Source organism: Lacerta agilis, chromosome 11 (genome assembly GCF_009819535.1).
Source record: "Lacerta agilis isolate rLacAgi1 chromosome 11, rLacAgi1.pri, whole genome shotgun sequence".
NCBI lineage: Eukaryota > Metazoa > Chordata > Lepidosauria > Squamata > Lacertidae > Lacerta > Lacerta agilis.
The window spans coordinates 30,009,186-30,032,807 of record NC_046322.1 but is presented as its reverse complement, the minus strand read 5'-3'; the positions used below and the strand labels follow the sequence as shown (position 1 = coordinate 30,032,807).

The window sequence follows — 23,622 nt, the reverse complement described above, 5'->3', positions numbered from 1 at the left end:
AAAAAAAAACCCAAACGAACAAATTTTGGGAAGATTTCCAAAAATGTTACACTTAGCAAAATTGTTTTAGAATTGTTTGCCTATCTTTCACATTGTTTTTCCCCATTTACTGGCAAAATTTCTCACAGTACTCCACCCTGACCATATCCTTCCTGTTCGGGATCAAATAAAAATAGCCTTGAAGTCAGATAAAACTTCAGGGCATGTATATGAAAATGCTAGGTGACTACATTTGCAGTTCAGGCACATGGGCTAAAAGAGAAACAATTATTTCCAGTACCACTCAGAATACGGAAACGCCACAAACTTTTTACAGTGCAATCCTAACCACGTCTACTCAGAAGTATGTCAATAAGGGTTACTTCTAAGTAAGTAGAGCCTAAATCTGTTTGTGCATGATTATTACAGTCTGTAGCTGCAATTTCCCATCCCTACATGCCTCTAACCTGCACTTCCGTTTTTACCAAAATTGTTTGTAAATGACTATTGTTGTTTTGGTAAACTTGTGCAATATGAAAGGAATACTCCTTTGCTCACACTAGACTTTTAAACACTGAAAAGAGAGATTTAGAGCACCATCAACCAGATCTTATGTGCGATTGGCTTATTCATTCAACTGAACCCATACAGGTGACCTTCTCAAGTTAATTGTGCCCTTGTGATCCTTCCCTTGACTTTAAAATCTCCATTGTGTATCCCCTTGGAAAATGAAGTTTTTACATACATTTAGGTGCCATAATCCAGTGAACTAATCTCAGGGAGTTCTCCTAGGAAGGGGACCAACCAGAGTTCTGAAAACATGCACTAAGTACAGAAAGTCCAAGTCTCAATCTACACTATAGTATCTCCAGATAAAAGTTAGAGTAGCTAGAAGAAGAAGAAGAAGAAGAAGAAGAAGAAGAAGAAGAAGAAGAAGAAGAAGAAGAAACCCTTTATCATAAGATCTCAGAATAAAGCAAAGTAAATAAGTAAAACAAAACAGAAAAACAAACCCCCCCTTCTCACAAACACATTTAAAAATCAGTAGGATATTAATCAGCCAAAGGCCTGGTTGAAGAGGAATGACATCTAAAAATATATAATGAAGGTGCCATGTGAACTTCTCTGGGGAGAGCATGCCACAAATGGGGAGCCAGTACAGATGAGGGCCCCCCCCCGGACCTCCCATGGAGGAGGCATGTGAAAAAGGGCCAGTGATGATGAACGCAGCGTCTGGAATGGTTTATATAGGGAGAAGAGGTCCTTCAGGTATTACAAGTGTAAATTGTATTTATTATTAATGTTATTTGTTTTTCCTCCCATCTGTCTTCTAAGGAACTTAGGATAGCAATAATTATTTTCCCTCCTTGCCCCTTTATCCTCAAAAACTGTGATGTAGCAGAAGCTAGGAAAGAGATTGACTACCTAGCATGCTTTACAAGGATCTGAATCCAGCTCTCCTCTGAGACAACATGTCAACCACTGCAAACAAATTGGCATTATTCTGCCTGGTAAATTCTAGCATACGCATCTCCTACTTAGCTTTCTGCAAAAAATAAACTAATTAGGAGTTGCTTATTATGAAAGAGAGAGCAACATTTGAGTGACTGGAATGATCTTATAGCTCAACTGTAATAAAGTTACATGAATTAGCTTGCAAATGAGCTGTGTCCATTGCCAAGTGGTCTAGCAATCTCAGCTCAGCAATTTATTTTAATTGCCCATAACACTGTTTAGAAAACCACAATGAAGGTTACACTTACCAAAAACACAGGGGAAAAAGGAAAGCTAAGATTTCAAAGGACGGAGGAAGTTTGTGGGGATGATAAATGCCTTCATGCAAACCTATTAGAGATGGTTCTGTTTTGTTTTTACAGTCTAGCTGCATATAAATTTTGTTAAATAAACAAAAATGAATGTAGTCAGTGCCATACTGATCAAACCTAAACATTCTAGGATAAAGTTAACAGTATGTGCAATCAATGAATGCACGAGCCTATGGTAATTAAATGATAGATATGTAGTGAAATTTAGTCCAAGAAATTTAGTCCATGTGTATGAAATTGGGCTTTTCCTGATATGTGGCTTCTCCACCTTTTTCTTAGATGTCATGATCTTGCTGTTTATTGTATTCTGCCTTTCCCCTCAAGGTGTACAGAAAGAAGTATACATATATTCCAAGATAAATAAAACCTGATACCAGTTTTGTGACTGTATAAAGAAAGGTTTTTCAAAGTCTTCTTTGATCAAAAGGCAGAACACCCAGAAGTGAGGAATTCACATAATTACAGAGCTGGGGATAAAACTAAGACTCTTTTCCATTCCCTCCCCCATCTTTCTTACATAGATACTGTATTTCTTATATCAGAGAAAACGGGGGTGGGGGGTTGATGTTTTAGTCCTTTCCCCTCCCTAGCTGTTTCACTGTTCAAAATTGCCCCTTCTTAACCTACTTTTCTTCCCAAACTACCGTATATGAGGGTCTAGTTACAGGTAGGTAGCCGTGTTGGTCTGCCATAGTCAAAACAAAATAAAAAATAAAAAAATCCTTCCAGTAGCACCTTAGAGACCAACTAAGTTTGTTCTTGGTATGCGCTTTCGTGTGCACGCACACATCTTCAGATACACTGAAACAGAAGTCACCAGACCCTTATATATAGTGAGAGAGTGAGGAGGGGTATTACTCAGAAGGGTGGTGGGAATGAGTGATTGGCTGATGGGTGTGGAAAACCAGTTGACTGTTAACGACTGCAATTTGTCTTAAGGGAAAAACAAGGGGTAAGATGCCTAAAGATAGTTTCGTCATGTATAATGAGATAAGAATCCAATGTCTTTGTTCAGACCAGGACTCTTCATGGTTTTAAGTTTGGTAATGAGTTGCAATTCAGCAACTTCTCTTTCCAGTCTATTTCTGAAATTCTAACATTGTGTATGCAATCAAATGCCAACAGTGCCCTTCAGCTCTCTATATTGGACAAACAGGCCAAACCCTACGCCAAAGGATAAATGGACATAAATCTGATATCAGGAATCACAAGACAGAGAAACCAGTAGGAGAACACTTCAATCTCCCAGGACATTCTATACAAGATATCAAAGTAGCTGTCTTAGTACAAAGGAATTTCAGAAATAGACTGGAAAGAGAAGTTGCTGAATTGCAACTCATTACCAAACTTAAAACCATGGAGAGACCTGGTCTGAACAAAGACATTGGATTCTCATCTCATTATACATGACAAAGCTATCTTTAGGCATCTCACCCCTTGTTTTTCCCTTAAGACAAATTGCAGTCGTTAACTCCTCACTCTTCTCAGTGTATCTGAAGAAGTGTTCATGCACACGAAAGCTCATACCAAGAATAAACTTAGTTGGTCTCTAAGGTGCTACTGGAAGGAATTTTTATTTTTATTTTTGTATATGAGGGTCTGTATAGTTTATCCCTCATGAATAATGCACATGGGGGGCAATCTTTAGTAGACGAAATTCTAGAAAGGAAATGGTTGAATATCTCCTCTTCCCCACCATACTCTGCTCAACCTGAAGCCTCCTTTAGTGCCTTAATACCTGTGTAGAGTCTTGTTCTGCATGCCTGGGCTGCCCATGAAACAGCGCACCTCACAAGGCAAAATCCTGCAGGGCAGTGCCCCTACAGGGGCCCCGCCCACCCCTTCCACTGCAAGGATTGTGTGGCTAAAGTGACTGCTGGAGAGCAATTGCGACCCCAGTAAGCAAGGTTTGGGCAGGGTGGTGTTGGCACCTCAGGTGGTTTTGCCTCAGGCACTGAAATGGTACAGGTCACCTCTGCTGCTCTGAAAGCAGATCAGTCTGTGCAGTTCAGACTACAAATTGCCACCAAGCAAGACAGCAGGTACACAGTGGAAGGTTTACAGAGCAACAGTGATCTGATATGCATGCAATTGAATGTCTTCCCTTACATCATTACAATTTCCTGAATGCCAACAAACTGAAATTGTTTTGCATTAGAGCTTTTAAAAAAAAACCCAGGGATTTGTTTATTTAACAACTAATTAAGTTATTTACCTGTTGCCTTTCAGCAAAGCTTCGAGGACAAAGGCAATTGTTTTACAAGACAAAAGACCATTAATAAGGTCCACACTGTTTCCTTTCCATTTTAATTCTGCTATTGGTCCTTTAAATTATTATAAAAACACACTTATGCCATTACTTGTTCTGGCCTATAGCCAAGGTAGCTGCCACTAAGCTGCAAAGTAGAGAACACAGCATTAGGGAAAGAACATTTGTCTATAAAATGCTTTAATATGACTAAATGTTGTGCATCCTTCATAGTTTCATTGCTTGGGAGTAATTTTGAGATTGCTTATCAAAAAGCTCTCTCAGTTCACTGCACCTATTGGGCCACAATGCTGGACACCAGCTTGATAAGCCCCCCTCCTTCCCTCCCCCAGGCCTTCCAATTTTCATTTGCAATGTTTGCAGCAGCACAAACATAAAAACCATTAGGTCTATGAAGAACAAGCTCCTACAGCTAAAAAGGGATAAAGGGCAAAAGGTCCCCCCCTCCTCTTCCAGGGATGAAAGGATCTGCTTCATCGTGCTTCCATTTTTTTCCCAGTCATAAATTCAGTTCTGAATGTTTTTGCAGTAATTTGCTTTTTTTTAATCCTCATGAAAATTCTTCAACATTTTAGTGCGAATTTCTCCTAATTTTGGTCTCCAGTTGTGACTAATGTACATAATTCTTGCAATCAAACTTTACTAATATTATGCATTTTAATGTCATTTTCACAAATTTATTCATTTTATACAGAAACAAAACAAAAACCAGAAGAATAGTTTCAGTTAAAAAGCAACACTCCCCTAATGAATTGACTTAATGTGAGTCTAGGAATCTGTGGCCCTTCAAGTGTTGTTGGACTCCAGCTCCCATCAAACTCAGCCAACATAGGCATTAGCCAGGGAGCAACAGAGTTGTAGTCCAACAAAATCCAGGGGAAAACAGGGTCCCCATCCCCCTCTTTTCTCATTCAGAAACATTAAACAATTGTATTCAGAGGACTTGATATTCTCGCTGTTACATAAATACATAAAATGTTCGTTTTTTCTGGTACAATCAATGAACCACAGGGGTTACATTTTTCTGTTTTTATATAACGCCTACTGCCTAGAAGCCAATGTAACGATTTGAAATTCACTTGGAGATCCTCTGTGAAGAAGTGAAACACAGTGCTAACTCCTTTAGGAACCAACACGTAGTGTGCTATGTTTAAATTTTTTGGTTAATATGACACACACCATTGGTTGGCTGCATTGATTGTTTTCTTACGCTGTCTGCAAATACATGTCTAAAAATAAAAATTATCGCAACCAAAGGAAAAAATATGACTGTGATGTGAGGCTGCAATTACCTGCACGCCTGCACAAGAGTAATTCCAATTGTGTGAGTTGGTCTAGGAAGTAAGTGGGATGCAAATTGCAGCTCTGGTGGTAGCTTCTAGTCCATGGGTCAGCAAACTTTTTCAGCCATGGGCCGGTCCACCGTCCCTTAGACCATGTGGTGGGCCGGACTATATTTTGGGGGGGAAATGAACTCCTATGACCCACAAATAACCCAGAGATGCATTTTAAATACCGGTAAAAGCACACATTCTACTCATGTAAAAACACCAGGCAGGCCCCACAAATAACCCAGAGATGCATTTTAAATAAAAGGACACATTCTACTCATGTAAAAACATGCTGATTCCCAGACCGTCCGTGGACCGGAATGAGAAGGCGACTGGGCCGCATCCATCCCACGGGCCTTAGGTTGCCTACCCCTGTTCTAATCCTTTCTTTCTCAGTGTATTACAGCTACACGTTTTTGATCTCAAACACCATATAAAATTCTGAAAGAGGAATAAGAAAGGAAGAAATAAGTATGCAGTTGTGCCCGCCCATCCTCATCTTCACTGCCTGTTTAGGGCATTTGATGACACCACTAAAATGCCAACGTTAAGTAGTTAGTGTACTAGTAGCTGGTACACACATCTCATGGTGCTTTGTTGACATTCAGTTCCTAGACAGCAACTTGCGCCTGGGGGGAACAAATTGTGCATCACAATGTGATTTTGCTGTTCTCATCCTACAGCTTTCAGTGATGGAAGCAATAATTTATTTATCTATTTTAAAAGCCCTACATTAAACAGTTCAAACCAAGACTGGTAAAAGGGAGGTACACAAACAAAAACCACACACACATATATGTTATGCAATTAATCTGATATTCTAACTATGCTATAAAGAAACAAATATGCCTGTCTACTCCACAAAGATATACTTTACTGACATTTGCTAATTTAGTAAATTGGTTTACTAATTCAAATGGAACTTTACTTAATTTCAATAGAAACTACTTACTGCAGAGACTTGTGGCTAGTACAGTGGTACCCCGGGTTGCGTACGTATTTGGTTCCGGGTTACAGTTTGTAACCCGAAAAGTACGGAACCCAAACAAGCGCATGAAAAACCCGGAAGTAGCGGTTTGCACATGCGCGAACTGCGCAGAATGCTTGTGCGCATCCGCGCATTGCGCACACTCCAGGTTACCAGAGTTCGTAACCCAAGTAGTACATAACCCGGAGCGTACGTAACCCGAGGTACAACTGTAAATTGATTATGGCGTAAGCTTTTGTGGACTACGGTCAAATGTGTGCATAATTACTTAATGTTTATTACATTTATATCCCACCTTCGTCCAAGGAGCTCAAGGGAGCATAGCATGGTTCTCCCCTGTTCATTTTATCCTCACATCAACCCTGTGAGGTAGGTTAGGATGAAAGGCAGTGACAGGCCCAATGTTGCAGCAGACCTATGGGCCAATGAGGAACCTCCACGGATCCAGACAGTCTGGTTACTGTGTAAGCATCCTAATCTGTGATGCGCACAAGATGCAGAAGCAGAACTACAGCAAAAGTCAATAGATCACTTTTGGTGCCAGCACAATGCCATGAATTGTGGTTTCAAACCAGTATAGGGATTGTTCCAAATCATACATCATCCTAGAATGCAGCATGGGGACAAAGAGTTGGTCTCCAGAGCTGTAATCCTATGCACACTTAAATGTAAGCAAGCTCGACCAGCCTTACTGGACTTATTTCTGGGTGAACATGCATGAAACTGCCCTGCAGGACTAGTTATAGAGAAATGCATTCCATTTAGGTCCATGGGACTTATTTCTAATGAATCACAATTCGGATTAAGATGTAGAACATAATTATCTTTTAGAAATGTTTCGGGACTACCTTATTTCCTAAGCAAAAGCAGAACACATAAAGAGCATGTAAAAGGTTTGTTCTGTCTGAGAAAGAAGGAAAGCCATCTCCCTCTCTGCATTGGCTGTCCCAATGTGCAAGCATTAACGCCTAAAATTAGATCTAATTTGACTGGTGGGTGTAGACTGGCAGCTCACTAAAATGAAGTATGCACCACTGAAGGATATTTTTTTTGTTAGATCCTGCTAGCTGAATCTGGAATCATTAGGCCCAACACAGTTACAAAAGTAGAAAAACAAATACCCTGGTCCAAAGAACATTCACTTGAAGGTCCACTTGATTTCAGTGGAACTTCCAACAAGTGCACTTATACAATTGTTGCTTACTCACATGTCACACCAGGTGAGATGCTTCACCAATGTAGCTCTCCTAGAAGGATTTTTTTTTCATTACTGTTTAAATTGATGGGAAGATTTTTGAAGCTGTTCAACATTTTATTCTTATATTGTAAAAAAACAAAAGTCAAAAGCTTACAGTTCAAGAAGGGTTTTTCTCTTTTTTGTTTGTTTGTTTTTTGGAGAAAAGCACTTCCAAAGCTTGATTACAGAAGTCAGAAACAGGTGAGTCAATACCCACCAGGTGCAAACCTAACTCCTGATTGCCACAACACAATAATAACAAGGCCAATAAATTCCAGAGGGATATAGCAATGTTAGACTGTTGCAGCAAATACAACAAAAAGAAGCAACTTTTTAAAATTATTTTTAACATTATTGTTATTATGTATTTATTTATACCCTACTTTTACCCTGACAGGGACTCAAGATGGCTTACAGATAAAATAAGAACAGCTTTACCAAAACTCAGTAAACAGTATCGTTTAGCCTACATCCAATGCATTCCCACCACTGGTTTGGTTCGTGTGGCTTACACACGACATTAGCCACAATTCGTATCTAACCTGCTGTTTCTTATGCAAGACTGCATTTTGATGTGTTTCCCCCCGCCCCAAAACCAACTTCAATCCAAACTGTGAAAAGGAAAGACCTAGCTGCTGTTTAAGCCAATAATGTGTACACAGCCTAAGAAGCTTGGCTCAAATATCTGCTCCATTAGTACTGCCTCTTCATATTATTTTGCAACACATATCACACGTATCTGGGTAGTATAAATTGTCCTCATTTTATAAGTTTATCAAGAAAGGAGTCCATAGCAATTTACAACATAATTCAGTAACCAAGTTCCACCACTCAACTTTACAGATCCATCTGTAGGTCTAGAATATCCCTGCTTCCAGATACCAATTGAAGAAATACATTTGCAGTCCATTACTGAACTTTGAGACTATTGATTCTATCTCCAAATGTCCAGAAACTAAAACCAGTGCTAATCCCTGACTTTCTTGTGGCTCCTATCCTACTGTAATGACTAGATTCTTCGAATCCTTGTATTGAGAGGCTGTACTGCCTCTTGTAAGTATTACTGCTCAAGTCTTCGGGTCTATATATGATTGTGTAAACAGCTGGAGAATTTGGACCTGCAGTTCACATATACAATTTATATTACAGTTACATTTAAAGAAACTAAAGTATAACAAGTTTTACTTGCAATTTGTACCGAATTAAACCCATTTAGTTTAGCTTATGAGTAGATTTTATAAGTTAGCATATAAACAGTTTCATTAAAAAAAACCAAAAAAAACTCTTGTTTTACTGAGCCTTTTGTTTTATTCAGGATTAAGGTGCTCAGAAGCACCAGAAGTAGCTGTTGCCAAGCCATAAACTGAATATTTAAAGGTTTATATAGTCCAACTACCGTATTTCATAAAATCTCACTCTAAGTAATCTAGAAAACCCAGCTTGTTTAGGTTAATTCCAGACAGTGTGTTTTTTCCAAGAAGTGGGTACCACAGGCTATATTTGTTCATCATCAACAACCAAAAATCATATATAAGGCACAATTCTTTATACTGTAAGAACAAAACAGGATAGTATTTCAAATCCTTTCTAACAAATATGGAATTATGCTTGCTCAACTTCTAATCACCACTTCCCCCTGTTCTGTAGTGTTGAATTTTTGGTCTCTGGTGGAGAAAGAAATAGTAGCAAGAAAAAAAATATTTTAGGTAATGAACCCATCAGTACCACTGTGGCTTCTTACAAATTCTCCAAAGCAGCTAAGGATAGGTATAGTTACTATTCATTGATATCTTAAGTCTCGGACCTCTACTTGAGCAGCATCTGGGTCTGTTTTTATTAAGGCTCTGCCCTAGAAAGGTACCAATAGCAAAAATAATAAAGAACAAGATGGTTCAAAATACATTTGGAGTGTATTGAACTGCAGCTTGTCCACGTACATCTAGGATGGCACAAGGGCAGGGCTGGAGCAGCTCAACCATACAGGTAGACTACCGTAATTAGCTAAGTGGAGCAACATACTATCCCTCATGCCAGCTCCCCCTTATTATTATACCTAGAGCCTAACAATTACTGAAAATGCATTCCTATTGCATACAGTGTCGAAATTTCCCCATGCCACTCAAACCTGGGGAAGGGCTTGCAAGTGCAATTTCCACTTAGTCGGAAGCCCAAAATCTTGTAGAAATTGACCACTTCTTTAAAAAGAAGACAAATCGGCAACATCGTGTTGGTGACAGCTGGATTACCGACACCACAGACGAAGTTACGCAGGCAAAACCCATCCCATTCCTTATTGCACACCCGGGTCGATTTGCAGAATGGCATCCTCACCTGTATCCCCATAGGACACACAGAGAAGAGGCAAAGGGGGTGGCGAACACTAGCCCTATCCTAGGGAAATCGGAACTTGCAAGCTTTGGGGACCAGCGGCTTGCAAAGCGGGCAGCCCCGCGGAGGTCTCCCTCCCTTTCCTCCACGCGCTTCATCTACAGACACCGGCCCGTTCAGAACTTCCGTTACAGCGTGCCGTCCATAGCCGACTGAGCCCCAGCATGCCCCCATTCAATGCCCTTCCCGGGGTCCTTGCTCTGGGCAGGCAACCCCCAGCCCACCCTGCCCGGAGGAGCCGCTTCCTTTGCTGACGCTCTGGAAAGCAACGCCGCAGGAAAAAGCGCGGGAAGGAAGCCGAAGGTGTGGGAGCGGAGGGAGCCCCGCCGGACGGGGCTCGAGCGGGGAAAGGGCAGCTACCTGCTTGTCCAGCGCAGCCTCCTTGGCGCTGACGGCGGAGGCGCCCTTGGGGGCCGGCGCCCTCTCGCAGGTGCAGCCTTCCAGCATGTACATGCCCGCGGGCCGGGCGCTCTGCTCGCTCTCGAAGTAGAAGAGCACGTTTTGGTAGAGCGCGAACCACTTGTCGTGCCAGCGGCTCGTCTCCGCCGTCTTCTTGCTCAGGTAGCCGCGCTTGGTGCCCTCCTTGCGAGCCAGCACCGCCAGGTACAGGGCGTGCCCCTCGTTGTAGCGCACGCTCTTCTGCATGTTGCCTCCACCCGCCGCCGGGTCCCGGGCGCCTCCTGCTCAGCCTTCCCCTCAGACCGAGCCCGGTGTTGAGCGGCAGAGAAAGCGTCTCATCGTGAGCGCGGCTTCCTTCGACGGCCAAGGCGGGGCGGGGCAACCCGAGCCAGCCACGCTCCGTCGTGGCGCGCCAATGAGGACCCTCGTGCCGGTGCTGCTGCGGCTGCTTCAGGTGGTGCCGCCACCGCCGCCTTCCCGGGCGCTACTGCTCCTTCACTTCGACCCTGAGCTGCTGCCGGGTCCTCGGTGTGTCCCTGGGCTTCCTGCGCATCCCTCGCTGCTGGCGAAGGACTCTCCCTCACGCGCCTTTCGCCCAGAAAAAAAAGTTCTGCGAGGCGCGCTTTTTCGCGGGCTCTTCCCAGCACAAGCTGGCTCCCCGGCTCCTTCTTGCTCCTCTTCCTGCTGCTATTTCAGCCCCCCCCCCTCCCCAAACTCCGCCAGGAGCCAGAAGGGGAAATATCACGTGGGAGATCAGCTGTAATCGGCTTTGAGACCAATTTAAAGAGCAAAGTCGCCGCCGCCGCCGCTGCCAGAGCGCACGACCCCTCCCTGGGACTGCGCGCTTCCGCCTCGCTCCCTCTCTTGCTGCGCGAACGGAGCTGAGCTCCCTCTCTCTCTCTCTCCTCCCCCATCGCCTCCTGGGGGTTTATCTCCAGCCAGTCGAGCTGGCCGAAGGGAGCGTGAAAAAAAGGAAGCCGAGAGGAGTAAGACAGGCACAGATTTCCACGGCTGGAGAGAGGGAGAGGGAGACTGCAGCGTCCACGACTGTGGTATAGCCGCGAAACAAACAAACAAAATAATGCTGCTCGGCGAAGTTAAGTGGACGGCTCAGGGCGCTCCTAGGCTCTCTAGCGTTGCTTTCTGGACGGAGAGATTAGTATGGAGCGATCATAAAATGCCTTCAGATACTCGTAGGGCACGCGGCAGGGCTTAGCAAACGTTCAGCTCCAGAACCCCTTTCTAGTGCCAAGGTTCAGGCCTGGTGTAGAGCATGCAAATAATAACAGTGAGAGTATTTTCCATACCCAGCTCATAAATGCTGTCTACTTTTCCTTCTTAACAGGAGTCCTTTGTTTTAGAATTGACATCACTATGTAGTAGCTGGAAGTGGTCACCAGGGAATTTGGGATAAGGTATTTCCAGTGCGCTGATGACACCCAGCTCCTTTTCTCCTTGTCATCTGAGTAAGATGAAAGAGTGCAGAGGCCTGCAACATAGCAAGCTGCCTTCCTTATTCAGTCAGTGGCTTAGCATTGTTTGCACTGACAAGCTTGCAGCCCTCCATGGATTTAGGCAGGAATATTTCCCTGCCTTACCTGGGGACACCAGGAATTGAACATGAGACCTTTTGAATGCAGAGTATGTTTTTTAGTGCTGAGTTGCATCCCTTCAAGTGGTTGGAGGCAATAAGGGACAAATAACAACCTAGGCAGTGCCTGCTGATATTTGCAGTGTTGAGTGAAGTCTGAAATAGCATCCTGCTTGTAGAACAAACTGCCCTTGGAGGTTCAGCTGACACTAACATTATTTAGCTTTAGATGCCAGCCAAATACCTGCATTTTTCTTCAATCCTTTTAACTATGAGGATCTCGTCTGTATGTGAGGAAATTGACAGATTGCTGATATTTTACTGTGTTTTATGTTTATTGTTCTAAGTATTTATTGTTGTAACCCACCCTGGTGTCTTGCGATGAAGGGCAGGGTACAAGTTTTGAAAATAAATATAGGGCAGGCACAAATTAAACAACTGAAGGTGTGTTTTTTTCTAGCTTTGAAATGTAGTAGCAGGAGAAGCTTCTGGCTAGCGTCCAGTGTTTTCAAGCTTGTTATGCAGTTGTTGAAAACACTAGAGCCCTGCCAGAAAAAAAGGGCAGCCTTTCTGTGCCCACACAGAGTTTGGAAGGATAAGAAGGCAAGGTGTGACTTTCAAGTAGGCATTAACCTCTTGACCCCTATTCTCTCCATATAGTTCCTTTCCTCAACTCTGCTAGTAGCCAGAAAGGGAAGTTAAACATTACAAAAAGAAATTTATTGTGAATATGCTTCCCCCACACTCACACTCCCCTACCTCTGCTTCTCAGGATGTCTGTATTAGTTCATTTTCCACCTAAACACAATACCTTGGGACTCCCTCCCTCCCAAAAAAGCTTAGATGCCTGTGTTCTTCTAAATTTAAATACAAGCTGATTGATTAAAGAAATATCAGTCAATTGGCCCATAAGTTTAAGACTAAAACCCTATTACTTCAGTCATTTACTTTAGACACTTGCTCATAGGTATGTCTCATTGAGCTACAAGGATTTACTTTTGGGTAGGCAGGATTGCACCATTAATCACTTTATTAATTAATTCATCAATTAGAATTGTATGTGCATAAAGCCAAGTCCTGTTATGAATAATAACATGCTTTCTTTGTTTCCAGCCATTTTAATAGAATAGAAAGGAAAGCCAATCTGCAGTGATTTGGACATTTTTCTCATTCCCCTAGACTACTTTAGAGTGATTTATAGTGCTCAGATGAACTTGATCCTGGTGAGATTTTTAAAAAGCAGCCATCCTCTACTATTTATACAAAAGCAGGTTATTGCAATTATTTATTTGCTTTGAGCAGCCAGCTGAGCCAAAAATCAAACTCAGTGAAAGTAAGGCTGACATATTCTTGCTGCAATAGCAGCTCAGCTGCAAGGTCACTCAAACTTGCAAGATATCTCCCACAAGATCAAACAAATTGGCAAAATCCGAATTGACCAGCTGTTCCAGCTGTTTGCCATTAGAATCTCTGTAGCATTGACATCCCTCTGCACTAATCACCATAAAGGATTGCCAGCTACAATAAAACCATAGCTGCATTTTAAAAGTAAACAGGATATACCAACTGAGTTATAACAACAGGTTTCTATTACCGGTAATTATTTTTCTGTATACACAATGGTATAATTTCACATTTGTGAATCTTATTTTTCAGCTTAACATATCACAAACCCATCTTTGTTAAATCTCTCACTGTAGTTCAGTCAATTGTGTATGTGGAAGGGGGCACAATACTGATAAGATGGCTTATGTTGGGATATAATGACCATGTAGTCTAAATAATTAAAATCTGATTTTATGAGTGTTTTCCAGCTATTTTTTTTTAAAAAGTTATTGCATTTCCTAATGGTTATTTACTATTCCTAAAGTTATTGCATTTCCTAATGATACACATTTCAAAAAACAACAACCTGGTATTCAAAATATTTTTTTACAGTAAAAAAGGGGGGGGGAATTAATCAGCATGTTAAGCTGGTACACTGAAATTGCTGTAAAATCATGCTTAATGCACTCCCACTCTATGCCTAAGTGTCCTAATCCAGCCAGGATGGTGCACAAGGAGCTTCCTTCGTCCTTTTTGGACTAGAAGATGCATGTGCATGTAGATGACAGTGTCACATTTCCACTACAAAACTTAAGAGTTTTAGCAATTGGTGGTAGCTACAGATATTGCGCATTCCCACCTTAATTTTGGTTTGCTGTGAAATTGCATTTAGAGACTACATGTAGTATTTATTATTGTATCCTATATTTACAGTAAACAGTGTTCATATATCCATTAGTTGTTGTTTAGTTGTTTAGTCGTGTCCGATTCTTTGTGACCCCATGGACCAAAGCACACCAGGCACTCCTGTCTTCCTCTGCCTCCCGCAGTTTGGTCAAACTCACATTGGTAGCTTCGAGAACACTGTCCAACCATCTCGTTCTCTGTCGTCCCCTTCTCCTTGTGCCCTCCATCTTTCCCAACATCAGAGTTTTTTTCTGAAAGACTCTTCTCATGAAGTGGCCAAAGTATTGGGAGCCTCAGCTTCAGGATCTGTCCTTCCAGTGAGCACTCAGGGCTGATTTCCTTCAGAATGGATAGGTTTGATCTGCTTGCAGTCCATGGGACTCTCAAGAGTCTCCTCCAGCACCATAATTCAAAAGCATAAATTCCTCGGGGATCAGCCTTCTTTATGGTCCAGCTCTCACTTCCATACATCACTACTGGGAGAACCATAGCTTTAACTATACAGACTCTGCTTTTTATGATGCTGTCATTGCTTTTCTCCCAAGAAGCTAACGTCTTTTAATTTCATGACTGCTGTCACCATCTGCAGTGATAATGGAACCCAAGAAAGTTACTTGCAGGTGAATTCTATTCCTGTTTTACGAGCATAGTATGTTGTATGGACTCTTACATGACCCCGGAAAGTGCTTTTGAGCCTTTCTTGTAGAATTGAAAGGCACCTCAGAGGTCAACTAGTACAGCCGCCTCCAGATGCATCTACCTGTATCTACTTAAAAATGTCTAACGAAGGACTCTTCTTCATTGGAAGATTTTAAGCAGAGACTGGGTGGCCATCTGTCATGGATACCTTCGTTGAGATTCCTGCATTGCAAGGGGTAGGACTACATGACCCTCAGGCACCAGGGCATTCTTCCCAATGTTTTGTCAAATGCCCTTCCTTCTGATCTTTAAATTTGAACCCAATAGTCTGAGTCCTACTTTGGAGCAACAGGTCCATCATATTTGTGACAGCCCTTTAGATATTTGAAGATGGCTATAATTTATTAACTTACCCAACTCCTGGGGAGCTTCCTATGTTCCTATCTTCACCAATAGGCACACCAAAGGTCTTGCCATTGTGAGTTTCCCAAAGAACATTTGGGAAGAAAGTTCAGATTGACTCTCCATGATGGAAAAGATCCTGGTACATCATGATAGAGATTGCATAATTCTTAGAACACCCAGATAATTCTCCAACATGAGTCAACTGAGATATTCTGATAGGAGAACGCAACAAGCAAAATGTTTGGCATTGCTAAATGTATCAAAAGGAACTTGGTAACTATGGCAACAAAATTAGCACTAAAGCAACATGTTATATCAGGGTGGAATTTCACCACTAATAGTTTATATTCAGCTTGAATGTTGCCCAAGAGACAGACATTCAAAGCAACTGCATCACTAAGAAACTGTGTTCAAAAATTTAGAAAGGCTCTCTTTAGCACTATACTCCGAAAGCATGTTCTAGGCAATTTTACTTCATTAGGAAGGAAAAGCGCACAGACCTGTTGTCAACTGATACAGCCGGTGTTATACAGAAAAGGCAAAAAAGCATTGTAGTTGCACTGTTGATGCACAACACCCCGTGAGACAAATACAGATGAATTCTGTTAGAAAGCCTGCAAACAGCTGCTACAGAAGTTTGAAAATCATTTCAATAGAAACAGGGTTCATAAAGCAGATGTAGCTATCATTCCCTATAGTCCCCTGAATATAAACATTTAATCTGTTATGCAGTTCAGAACCTCTCCAAAATATAGTAGGGAACTATTTTCCACTGGCTTATATAGCTTGTGGAAGTTTATGTATTTTCCTAGTATAATCCACTTCAAACTAACCCTATTTTAAGCTTAAGTGTGACTTCACGGAGAGGCACTCAACTAAATAATTGGTGAATAACAATTGATTGTAAAGATCTTTGGAAGGCTTTACTTTAGATAAGAATATGGGATCAGCACAATTCTGGATTTAATTCAAAACTACTATATTGATATATTTTCTATGTACTATTTTATTGCATTTGAAATCCTATTCAATGTCCTTGTCATTTTCAGTGTTGCTAGTAGTATTGCTACTGCTGTTCCTTGAACTTTAAAGTGTTACTTAGAAAAACAAACAAACACCATGAAGATTGCTTCACATAGTGAGCTTGTGGTTTCGTTCTCATGTAACACTAAACCATAGTTTGAACTGGGGAAACACTCTGGTCTCTACTATCTTGTGGGGAGAAAAGTTGCATCCCCTGCCTTCTAGAATGAACATCTTGTCAAAAAGAAGACCAACCTAGCCCCATGCATCTGCCAGAGAATGAGAATGAGGATACTGCAGGTAGCTCACTTCCCTCACCACCTGCCACATTTTACTCCAACTACCACTTGCCCTTGGGCTTCAGGAGTAAGAGGAAGCCTCTGCCACTACCCAGAGGAACAAGGATTGCTGGGACAGTTTCAGCACCTCTAGACAAGCAAGACAAGCAGCAAGATCCATGTGGATATAAATGCCTCCTTTTTTTACTGTTTACAATTTTGTTCTGGCATTGTCAAACTGATCTTCCTCCTGCACCATTCAGCTCAACCCCCTTTTCCTTGTGTCTTTACTTTCTAGTTTATAAGCCTCAGGGCAGTGCCTGTCTATGTTTTTTCTTTTTCTTTTTGACGTGAGCTGCTTAGGGAGACAATCTTTGCCTGGAAAGCAAGATAGTAAATAAACAGCTTCGTGTTACATATCGTTGCATGCTACCCCACTCTCTGAGCAGTGAGAGATTTCAGGAGTTCCAGGCACTTACACAGGGTTCATGTTTCCTTCGGAATGAGGTACAGTGAAGACTGTCGTGTATTTCTGGCAAATGATTTATTTACACAAATATACAACTTGAGTCTATGATGGAGGGGTTCACAGCATTAACACTCCAAGAAGGTTGTCACATAGTCACAGCCTTGTATGCAAGCAGAAACCAGGCATTTCTCTACCTGGAAAGCTTCAGCCTTCTTCCTCCAGCTTCTCGCTTACACACACAACTCAGCTCTGACCTTTGCCTTTACTAACTATCAGCAAGTTGAGGGTGGGGGGTCTACTTGTTTGCCGCCAGGCCTTTGCTACTGGCACAGCTGTAGCAAAGGATTGTGGAAGGATTTGCTTCCATTTTCAGTTAACCATGGTTTGTTATGCTTGAACCTTGACAAATTGTGGTTAGCTTTAATTATGGTTTGTTAATATGCAAGCTTCAAATAATAATTCTGGCTTATTCGCATAAACCAGGGATGGGGTGTCATGGGCCAGGAGTCAGCTTGGCCTGCTGAACAGCAGCCTGAAGGGGGGAGAATACTGAGTGACTCCACCTGCAGCTGATCAGCCTTCAAGGACACAGAGAAGAAGACACTGATGAGAAACATCTGGCTTCAGCCATCCTAAGCAGAGCTTCCAGCAGTAGTCAGATGCTGGTAAGAATGCTTGTAGTTCCTGGCCCTACCTTGGTGTTTCCTGCTTGTCTTGGCCAACTGATCATCGGATTCCCTGACCCCTGGTCCATTTGACCACATGGATTGCGGTTTACTCAACCCTAGGACTGGACCCAACTTCAGATGCCGACTGCATTCAGGCAAGTACATGTCAGAGACTCTTCTGGTTGGCTGGCCTCCCACTTCACTAAGCTTTGCATGTTTTTGCTCAGCAATGTGACTGCGGCAGTGGTGACCCCAGGCTTCTGTATCTGACCCCTGGGACTCTCCCCAGCCCATAACATATTCCTTGCCACACTCCTTAGCAGACCTGCTTGGGGCCCTCCTTCAGTGCTTTTGCCTGGCTAGAATGCATCCTTGAACCCTGACAATGCTACTTGATAGAGGGGTAGATAACCTATTGTACAATGATAAAGTTCACATCAACTTTTCCACTCACCTTTGCCTCTGGCCTGGTCTAGCAACAGCACATGACCCCAATAAGGCTCTTAGACTGGAAAGGGTTCTCTTCACTTGACATAAACTATAGTTAGCAGTAATTGCACTTCTGTGTCTGTGAGCTGCACGGTGTTTCTGGAATTGGGCAGTGTTTATCCAGAAGGGATGATGTCTTCAGAGAATTTTTGACCAATTCACATAGTTCTAGTTTCTTTGTTTTAAATGGGCATTATTAGAGTTCTATGGTGTTCATTGTTTTGTTTCTTAAAAGATACCCCATGGTTCTCAGTCAGGATTGTAAAAGGTTACAGTTATTATCACTTACTACTGTAATTATTTTGTATGATGAAGCTTTCCCATCCTGCAAAGCTGAGCAAGTGTTCTACCCAAGGGTATGTCTTTCTGTTTCTCTGTTATTCATCTGTAATGCAAGTTGACAAGCACTATAACTGAGAGGAAGGAAAATGAGGGGTCTGGATTAAAGGTTGCTATTATGTAGAAAGAGGTTGCACTGGAAAAATCTCAATAGAAGACCCAGGAATCCTTTTATCAGGGCTATTTTTGATCTTTTAAGAATGGAAACATTACTCAAGATTAATTTATTTCTGAATTATAAACGTGTGTGTGTGTTCCTGGAAGAAACACCCCGTCACCCTGGATTCAACTCTTGTCATGCTCTTAGAAGTTATTATATGACTAATGCCAAAATGTGGATGTTCATTTCCACTGAAAGCAACACAGTGTGGACAGTTGGAATTGAGTTTGCTGTAATGCTAAACTTAGGTGGTTTAATTCCAATCAGTTTGGATGTGAAACAGAGCCACCCCAAAAATAAGATTGTGGTTTCTATATACATGACTCCCTCCCTAGGAACTCAGAAGTATATTAGTTTATAAATAAAAATAAAAATAAATGCTTATCCTCCCCCACATCAAAGCAGGGCAACAAAGTCATAGCCTGAGTAGCTTATTTCTTATTGAAATTGATGGAAAACATTCTTAAAGCTAGGATGATTAAACATATAGAAAAGAAACCCTGTTGAGGAACATTAGGAGACTACCAGTGAGTTGAAGGGGTGGGACCCACACATTTTGTGGCTGGCACAGAGCCTAATTTCCTTTGTTACCTTAATGACCCATATTTAGAGGTCATTATAAAGAAGCTTGTCTGGTTATTCCAACAATTTGAATCTTTCCTCTTGCTGGATCCAGGAATTGAAAGGGTCAAATTCACCTGCAACCTTGATTTATATAGATATAAATGCATTCTGTTACTGGCAGGTCCCCCCCCCCAAATCCGCTTTCAAAATAATCCTTAGCAAGAAATTTGCATCTTTTCATCTCTTCTGGACATTATATTGATATTACATTGACAACCCAAATATCCATTTCACCATCTTGTTAATACATGATCTAATATTGGATTAGGGTTCCAGTGGTTTGTACTACTGAGAGCTCTCTGTGCTCAATGTGGGAAGATTTTATCTCTCCCAGTTGTGTTTGCCTATGTTTTCAGAGCAGCATCAATGCATATCTGATGGTCAGGAGGGAACTATTATATTCAGTAGCAGGGTTGGAGAGCCTCAGTCCCAGGGTCCAAATGCAGCCCTCCCCACATCAGCCTGCATAGCTCAACTGGTTAGAGTGTGGTGCTGATAATGCCAGGGTTGCAAGGTCAGTCCCCACATGGGACAGCTGTGTATTCCTGCATCGCAGGGGGTTGGATCAGATGATCTTCAGGGTGCCTTCCAACTCTAGAATTCTACGGAATTCCTTGGGACTCCCTCCATGCCCACTCTCATGTGTTTTTGCCTGGCCAGAATGTGTCCTGGAACTCTGATAGAGTCTTGCATGCCTGGATAGAGAGGTATATGTGAGTGTGAGGAAACTAGTCTACTCTACAAAGTTAAGATTACGCTTGTTGGTCCACCTACTTTTCCCTCTAACCGTGCCACTATTGCCATGTGGCCCCTGAAAGATTGTCCAAAGGGAAACGTGTTCTTGGAGTGAATATGGATATACAGCTTTTCAATGGACAGGAGGCAGCAGGTGAGGTTGGGGAAAATTATATCGAGCAACAATACCATCAATACCGGTGCTCCCCAGGGGTGTGTGCTTTCCCCACTGCTTTTCTCTCTCTACACAAATGAATGTACCTCAACTGATCCATTGGTTAAGATCTTGAAATTTGCTGATGACACAACAGTTATTGGGCTTATCCAGGAGGACGATGAATCTGTGTATAGGAGGGAAGTAGACCATCTTGTTTCGTGGTGCACCGAAAATAATTTGGTACTAAATACCCAAAAGACAGTAGAAATGGTAATTGATTTCAGAAGGCACTCTTCCGTTCTGCCACCACTTTCCATTCTTGGTAACATGGTTGTAGTAGTAGAGTCCTTTAAGTTCCTGGGCTCTATAATTTCTTATAACTTAAATTGGTCAAGCAACATCAATAGTATTATTAAAAAGGTCCACCAGAGGCTGTATTTCCTGCGTCAACTAAGGAAATTTAAATTGTCCCAGGAAGTGTTGTTCCAATTCTACAGAGGCATCATTGAAACTGTTCTCTGTAATTCTATAACAGCTTGGTACGGTACAGCCTCCAAGAGAGACAAGAAAAGGCTCCAACGAGCTGTAAGAATTGCAGAAAGGGTAATTGGTGTTAGCTTGCCTTCAATAGAGACAATTTATGCTACCCGAGTTAGGAAGAGAGCAGAGAGAATTGTAGCAGATCCTTTACATCCCGGTCATCATCTGCTTGATTTACTTCCATCTGGACGTCGCTACAGGAGTTCATATACAAAATCGGCCAGGCACAAGAATAGTTTTTTCCCTTGTGCCATTAAATTGTTAAATTCATAGTTGTATAGCTGAAGGGGGGGGGTAAATCATGGGTGGGGTTTCCTTGCTTCTTTGTATTGTGAGAGGAACAGTGTCTGTATGTTTACATTGCAATGTAGCTGAAACAAATTCCAAGTATGTTGGAAAATGTACTTGGCCAATAATAAATTATTCCAATAATAAATTATTCCTATTCCTATCAGGTTCTCTGCCCTGGTCTATATAAAGTCTATATCCCTTTTCAGGGTCCCTGTCCAGCCAACTTGTTTGTTAGCTGGCCTGGGAGTGGAAATGCTGAAGGAAAGAATAGAAATATGTACCACCACCACCACCAACTCAAGTCTGCAAAGGGAGTCCAACAGTAATAGCTTTTACAACAGAGGTTTCCTGTTGATTATTGAATTGCCAGATTTTACTAGAGGTTGAATGGTGCTATGTTATAAAAAAAAATAGTGTAAAGAATTCCTCACCAATTCTATTAGCAATCTGCACAATTTTTAATTTGGGTGTATTTTACACTTAGCCTGGACTTTTGCAAAAAGTTTTAGCACAGGAAGGAAAATGAACTCTAAAATGTCACTACTGTACTGGTGCCAAAGCAAAAGGCTTTTTTTTCTGAAAAGAAAAAGAAAAACATTGTTAAGATAAGATATAAGAACCCCAGATTTCAGAATAGGCTCAGTTTTAACCTTATCTATTGAAACTTAGTAAGAACACTGTGGTTAAATGCATCTAAATGCCATTATGATAAAAAGCAACAGTTACATTAAGGTCATCTTCGGAATTGCTGGAGTAATAGTTCACTCCTGTTTATCAGTGCTCCACAGCAAAGGGAAAAGGCTTGCTTCCAAGTTAGTGTGTTTAGGATTGCAATCTGAGTTAGGAAAAGAAGTTTCTATCTCCAATTTATGCTTACCATAAATTGGTGTCAGCAGATATATCTTGAACTAGCACTCACAAATTGCAAGGCATTAAACATGATTGGTGTCACAGATTTGGGATCCTGTATGATCCCTAGGGAGCCTAACTGACCACTTAGAGAGTAGCAACAAACAGGCTCAGTGTCAGCATCATAGCAGACATGAATGAGCCTGCTGGGACTGGTTACCACAGCATCCTTTAAAACAACCACATTTAATAGTCTGGGGATGGCCAAAAATGTGTGTGGTTACTGATGCTCATTCCATTATTTTTCTTTAAAACTGCATTATCCTTTTCTACAACAAAATGGTGCTGCTTTCAAAGTAAATGGAAAGAGCAGCCGAAGGAAACAGCACTTTGTTTCTGTAGTCTTGATGGTGCTATGATTTAAGTGAGTTTAAAACACAAAAGTGCATGCTCCCAGGGTATTTATTTCTTAAGTGAGGTTTTTTTTTGGCTCTAATTTATAAGGAATGTAAAAATGGTTGTAAACAGCAGTGGGAGGGGGAGAGAGAGGAGAATTGTGTGCTTCGCAGCTGAAGTAGTACACGACTATCAATTAAACTGTTATGTCCACAGTTTAAAAAAAACCCAGTTGCACTATTAAATGTTAAACTTACGTTGTTGTACAGTTTTGCCACTGGAAAAAACACTCCTCTTTTAGTGACTGGACAGGAGGGGGTTTGAAACAGGACAGAAACTTACGTACAACATGCACACATCTGTTTCTTGCAGTGTCTTCCTTTCACCCTGAATTCAGTTATTTGCTCTCCAGTCAGATTGGCTTCATAGTGCTATGATATTATCATGCTTAACACATGATCCCTGATTTGTAAGAGTGCTGGTAATTTGATTCCATAAACGTTACCCTCCCTCTGAATTGGCTTCATTTGTTCTCTGATGTCATCCACATAATCAAGCTGAGAGACTGTATGAGAATTTCACTGTTCTCAGGAAGAAATCAACCCAAATGAGCATGGGCTGCTGAAGCTGCAAAATCAAAAAGACTGTAAGCAATAATCAGAGAGGGAATTGGGGTACGTTTCTTTCCCACTAAATGTACTGTGTTTCCCCTCCAAATGTTTAGAAGCAAGCATTTTTGAAACCATAGCTGCAGTACCTACCAGAAATTCAATTTGCAATTTATACCTCTAGACTGAATCTTAATACAGATTTGAAGTCTTCAACATCCAAGCTAATTTTTAATTTGGAGGGTTTCCCTATTTTACTTTTTGGGTTACTTCCTGTTAGGCTGGTCACAATAAACATATTGGACTTCTTTTGGAGTTGTTTTTTTCTGTTATGAACTAAGCACATGAAAGTGCTTACACATGATCCCAGGACTTACTTTGTCACCTGCAATGCTCTTCCTCCTGGTGTGATGTTTGTGCGATTTGATTTGATTTATCCTGAATTAGGGGGGTTTTCACAAATTGAACTTTTGTCTCTCGGCAATTATTAATGGCTCTAATGCTGCAAAGACCCATTTAAACACCAAGTAAAAGAGAGTTACATGTCTGCATCACCTATGGAAATTATAAGATATTGGTGCAGATCAGTGCATTAAAGCAGTCAATACCGGTAATTACGGTATGATGGTATGGGTCAGCGGATGGGGTGGTGGTGTAACTTGTTACAATATTAGCCAGAACAGAATTCCCTCTGCTTGCTAAGCAAAAGGGA

General features: G+C 41.6%; 1 protein-coding gene across 3 annotated transcripts in view; it reads right to left on the bottom strand.

Annotated features, from left to right (window-relative positions):
* Positions 1-10,759, bottom strand: part of RASGRF2 (Ras protein specific guanine nucleotide releasing factor 2) — an 88,032-nt gene extending 77,273 nt beyond the window's left edge. For all 3 annotated transcript variants that reach the window (XM_033164767.1, XM_033164768.1, XM_033164769.1), the window contains exon 1: positions 10,379-10,759. In XM_033164767.1, coding sequence (XP_033020658.1) covers positions 10,379-10,663 — 285 coding nt within the window. In that variant the 5' untranslated portion in view covers positions 10,664-10,759. The remainder of the gene's footprint in view (positions 1-10,378) is intronic.
* Positions 10,760-23,622: the final 12,863 nt, after the last annotated feature.